Here is a 5,739-nt window from a genome sequence, read left to right on the forward strand (position 1 = left end):
GCTAGTATCGTTCTAGCCCAAGATCCAAACACACACTTAGGGCTCTATTGATTCAAAGGAAATCCATAGGATTTTTGGAGGACTCGAATCCTTCGTTCTTTTTCTATGATGGCCGTTTGATTTGCATGATTGGAATCCTTAGGAATTTTTCCATAGGATTCATTTGTGCTTCATTTTGGAGGAAACTTTCCATCCACTCAAACCTTTTGATAGAACTCCTTTGTTTTTCCTGTGCTGTAAAACACTCTTCCACCCAAATTCATGTAGTTTTGTAATCATATAGGATAAAAGATGACATGCCACTTTATTGCTGTGTTTTCCCTATTCTCGTGTTTTGAGAATCCTACGAATCAGAGGCCCTTAGTGTGTCCGATGCATAGCACTCAACCACTGCTAGTACAAGTTGCTCCTTGTGTATTCTCTTACCTGTGCGAGTTCCTCTTCTTGCCCAACAATCACTATTGTCCCCTCACCACATCATGGTGAATTGGTGATAGGGCACACACTTTCAGTCGTAAGATCATGGTATCTCACTTCTTTGAATAAATCAGTGGAGTACATGGGAGCATTAGTATTTAGATGGATTGATGGCTTGGTCGTCTTTTTTAGTAGACAGGTGGGAGGTAATGGTCTAATCAAGGAAGAAATGGATCAATGATGCTCCCAAAATGTCGCGGCAATATGTGCGTGCGTCGCATCTTGTATATTTCCAAACATGGCGCCATTTCTGTTGAAGTATAAATCTATAAATGGACCAACAGATGATCATAAGACTGGCTCCCTATCCTCACCAAATTAAGGGTGAGCCATGCGTATCAGCAAGACGATAATTATTGTGCCCACCTTACTCATGCGACTCAGTTCATCAATTTGTTTGACCTGATTAAATGATGGAGTATAGCTCGAGCTTTTGATTATATCTGTAATTATCTATATTGGATAGATAATCAAAATCTGCTGTTAGAGAGAGAAGACACGGTTGTTTGTGTATAAAAGCCGTTGGTAGGAAGAGCTAGGGATCACACACACATACATCTATCAAAGCTGTTAGCAGTGAAGTTCCAGAGCTCCAGAACCACGTGCTCGGCTACGTCAAGTCCATGTCGCTCAAGTGCGCCGTGGATCTCGGCATCCCGGGCTCTATCCACCGCCGCGGCGGCACCGCCACCCTGGCCAACACCAAGGTGCACCCGGCCAGGCTTGCCGACCTCCGGCGCGTCATGGAGCTGCTCAGCGCCTCGGGTATCTTCAGCGCCACCGCCTGTGCTACCGATGGCACGGCCGCCGAAGTGCAGTACGGGATGACCACGGCGTGCCGCTTCCTCGTCGGCTGGCGCAACCTGTCCCCCGTGGCGCAACCTGACCACAGCGAGCTCTTCCTCGAGGTCATCCTTCTGGACAAGGGCCGCATCTTCCGCGGCCTGAGCTCGCTCGTGGATGTCGGCGGCGGCAACGGCGCGGGCACGCGGGTGATGGCCAAGGCGTTCCCGCGCATCAAGTGCGACGTGCTAGACCTCCCTCACGTTGTCGGCCAGGCCGCCGGTGACCATGGCAACCTGCGTATCGTCGCAGGTGACATGTTTGAATCCATTCCACCCGCGGATGTTGTCTTGCTCAACGTATGTCTATGTACCCCATTGACACCACCTAGTATTGCTATGTGGTTTGATCCTGTCGTACCATTAATCCAAAAGATTTTCTGAAAAGTGAAACTGACCAAATTTTGAACGAGTTTACAGACAATTCAGACATATAAACCATGACAATACAACTGATGATGTATCCTATGACATACATTTGGTATTCTAAATGTACATATTTGTCTATAACTATGGTCAAAGTTTGTAATGACGGACTTTAAAAAAGATATAGGCTGGAACAGATGTAGTACTCTAAGACCCTTTTTTTCCTTCCTAAAAATCAATATACCCTGGCGTATGCGTCAGCCTTGATTGTTACCTTTATCTTATTTCATTCACTAAACCGTCCATCTTTTTCTTTAAAGTTTTTTTCTCTATCAATTCTTATAGTGCAATCAATCTTCTCATTTTCCTCTTTCTCTAATTATCCGTTGTTTTCTTCTTTTCTTCTAAATTTTCTCTCTATATTTGTTATAGAACATCATGCATGACTGGGGTCATCAAGATTGCGTCAAAATACTTCAACTTGCAAGGAGGCTATCCCTGCCAAGAACTCAGGAGGGAAGGTGATAATCATAGATATGGTAAAGGGATCTGCAGATGGTGTTGGGACAAACCCTGGACCAGCTCGCCACTCATCTTCTCTCACTCGCTCGGACGAAGGTGGAAGAAGGAGCACACTAGATTTTCCCGGCGCACAAACGCCTCCGCCGCACGAACGGCGCCTCGGCCACACGAACAGCCTTACTTTACTGGGTACATACCCCCGGCTCGGCTCATACCGTCACCGTGGCTCGGCAACAAACCGGCACAACTACAAGCAATACAAGAGGGGGTTCTTATGAGCAATGCAACATCTACGTAAAAGTCCTACGTAAAGTTACGAAAAAGCTGACTTGGTCTGTTTTGGTTGGAGGAAAGAAAAAGCCCAGGCCCACCCGCTGGAATATGGAAGGGGGGGGGGGGGGGGGGGGGTTATGATTGGTTGGTTAAGGAAAATCACGTAACATTACGTTACAGCTTTCGTAGGTACATATTATCGGGTTCTTATACCCCGGTGCACACACACCCAACACCCTCTAACAGCACGCACGCACGCACTAGCAAATCCACGACATACACGCACGCACGCCGGCCAAGTCACACAAACGGCTTGCTCCTTCTTTTGCTCTCCACCAACTACATGCACGCACACGTCCTATGCTTGTGCTGCATCTCCACAACAGCCGCTTGACCCAGCAAAACAAACATGCATGTAGATACCGCAAACCTCTTTTTACTGGATACGGTACCTACCGGCAACACATCTGCCACTCAAATGCGAAGTGATTCGTTTTATAGGTAGGCCCACAGACAATATATAGATGTGTATAATGAGAGTCTATCTCTTGTATCTTTATTAATAGTCAAATCAATGTCAGATGAGAGGGGCCCATGTCAGCAGTAAAGTTATACTTGACGTATGCATGGTCCATTCTCTCTCCTCATTCTCACGTACAGAAGATGCATCACATGTCAGACTAATTCATGCCCTTTATTTTCTCTTTACCAATTTCATTCATTCATATATTTTAAACTGCAACTTGATTTTTAAAACATTTTATATATTTGAACTCCTGATGCCAAGACCTTTAGAACAAGATCAAGCTTGAATACATTCAAACATCTTTTAATTTCAACATTTCAAATGAGTGAAACATGTTTTGTGGAATACACGAAAAAAGTATTGGAGCGAAATCAAAATTTTCAAATGAGTACATTCTGTTTTCATGCATATGAAACAAATTTCATTCTGAAATATTTTTAACTTGTTATTTAGAAAATGTGAAACTAGTTATTTTAAAACATGTAAGACGGATTATTTCAAAAAAGAATTATAAATGAGTGAAATCTATTTTATGAAGCGAGTGAAATTGTTTTTTATTTCATTTAAATTTCACTTATTTCAAGTTAAAATTTATATTTCAAACATTTGAAACTAACTTTTGAGATGATTGAAATACATTTGAATATATATCATAAATACAAAGTGGAATTAGTTTTTGAGATATATTTTGTAATGAGTGAAACCAGTTTTATGAAATGGGTTATTTCAATTAACTGAAATATGTTTTTTGAATTCAATGAAACCAATTTTATGAATTGAATGAAAACATTGTTTGAATGAGTGAAATCGTTTTTGAAATGAGTGAAATATAGTTTTCGAAATGAGTGAAATCTATTTTATGAAGCGACTGAAATTGTTTTTTCATTTCATTTAAATTTCACTTATTTCAAGTTAAAATTTATATTTCAAACATATGAAACTAACTTTTGAGATGATTGAAATACATTTGAATATATTTCATAAATACAATGTGGAATTAGTTTTTGAGATATATTTTGTAATGAGTGAAACCAGTTTTATGAAATGGGTTATTTCCATTAACTGAAATATGTTTTTTTAATTCAATGAAACCAACTTTATGAATTGAATGAAAACATTGTTTGAATGAGTGAAATCATTTTTGAAATGAGTGAAATATAGGTTCTGAAATGAGTGTAATCTGTTTTATGAAGCGAGCGATTTTTTCCTTTTCAATTGAGTGAAATCGGTTTTTGTGAAATAATTGAAATGAGTTATTTGAAACAAGTTACATCAAATGAGTGAAGTTAGTTTTATGAAATAATTTAAGTTTATTTTTGTGACATATACCAGCTTCTTGAAACAAGAATATTTTTATTTTCAAATGAGTGAATTAGCTTTTCAAATTATTGAAACATGTATTTCTTTCAATTGAAACAACTCAAATCAGTTGTATCAAATGAGTGAAATGTCTTGTTTAATTCAATGAGTGAAATCAGTTTTCTGAAATGTTTGAAATAAATTTTCGAATGAGTGATGTCCATCATTTTGAAGTGAAATATGTTTATTCAAATGATTGAAAATGAGCGAAACACTAGAAAAAACTTTGTGAATTCCATATTCCAGTTTGTGAAAAATGAGCGAAACACTAGGAAAAGCTAGAAAAAATGTTGTCATATCAAATATATCCGTGTCTTTGCGAGTTCCATATCCCAGTTTGTGAAAAATGAGCGAAACACTAGGAAAAGCTAGAAAAAATGTTGTCATATCAAATATATCCGTCTCTGTGAGTTCCATATTCCAGTTTATGAAAATGAGTGAAACACTAGAAAAAACTTTTATGACATAGTGAAACAATCTAATGTTTTATGAAAGTGATTTCAAACAAAATTGAAATACATAAAATTAAATATATTTCAAACATATCCAAAATTGATCTTGTTCTGAAGGTCTTGTCACCACGAATTCAAATATATAAAAAGTTTCGATAATAGACATTTGGTTCAAAAGATATGAATCATTAAAAATATGAGGAGAAAAATAAAAACATGTCATATGTATGACTTGAGAGAATGCAGGCCTGTTTGGTTGGAGGCCTGGAGGAAAATTGCCTGGCCTGAAGTCTGCCTGAGTCTTGCCTGGAGGTGTTTGGATCGTACCTGGAAAAGCAAACACGAGCCTGGCCTGTATGGTCATTAGCCTGGCTAGAGCAACAGGCATGTTCGTTAGCCTGGCCCAGGCGTGGCGATTCGGTCGCCTGGCTTATGCCTGGTCTAGCCTGGATGCTGATTTGTACTTTTTTTTGCATGTTGTTCAGTACAGTCGTGGGCCAAACATTTGTTTATTGGCTGATAATAGCAAGCTACGCTGAGGACACCAACCAAACACGTCACACCCAGGCTGGCCTGGCCAGGCAAGTTTTCGCAAATTTTCAGGCGCACACCAGGCTCCCTTTTCACCCAGGCATGTTGCCCAGGTATCCAACCAAACTAGCCCTGCATGCATGCATGCACCGTTCACTCCACTCTAACTCTCTCTCTTCTCTAAAGCTGACAATATCTGACAGCAATACATGTATTGCTATATCCAATCTAATATCTGAAAATAAAATATAAGATATGCACAGATCTTGACAAAAGTGATGGATGGTGGATTGGCCACCGGTACATACCAGCACCGGTAAAATAACTTAGTCGATGTAGATACACAACGGCCCGGCCGCTGCTCATGCAGGAACGCGACTCGGCGAGCTTG

The 5,739-nt window shown here is 40.0% G+C and overlaps 1 protein-coding gene across 1 annotated transcript; it reads left to right on the forward strand.

Annotated features, from left to right (window-relative positions):
• The first annotated feature begins 1,038 nt into the window (after positions 1–1,038).
• On the forward strand, positions 1,039–2,334 carry LOC123089589 (acetylserotonin O-methyltransferase 3-like). The gene is made up of 2 exons (XM_044511227.1): positions 1,039–1,572; positions 2,118–2,334. Exons 1-2 carry the CDS (start codon positions 1,101–1,103, stop codon positions 2,129–2,131), a joined length of 486 nt encoding a protein of 161 aa, XP_044367162.1. The 5' UTR covers positions 1,039–1,100; the 3' UTR covers positions 2,132–2,334.
• Positions 2,335–5,739: the final 3,405 nt, after the last annotated feature.

The sequence above is a fragment of the Triticum aestivum genome, chromosome 4B (genome assembly GCF_018294505.1).
Source record: "Triticum aestivum cultivar Chinese Spring chromosome 4B, IWGSC CS RefSeq v2.1, whole genome shotgun sequence".
NCBI classification, from domain to species: Eukaryota; Viridiplantae; Streptophyta; class Magnoliopsida; order Poales; family Poaceae; genus Triticum; species Triticum aestivum.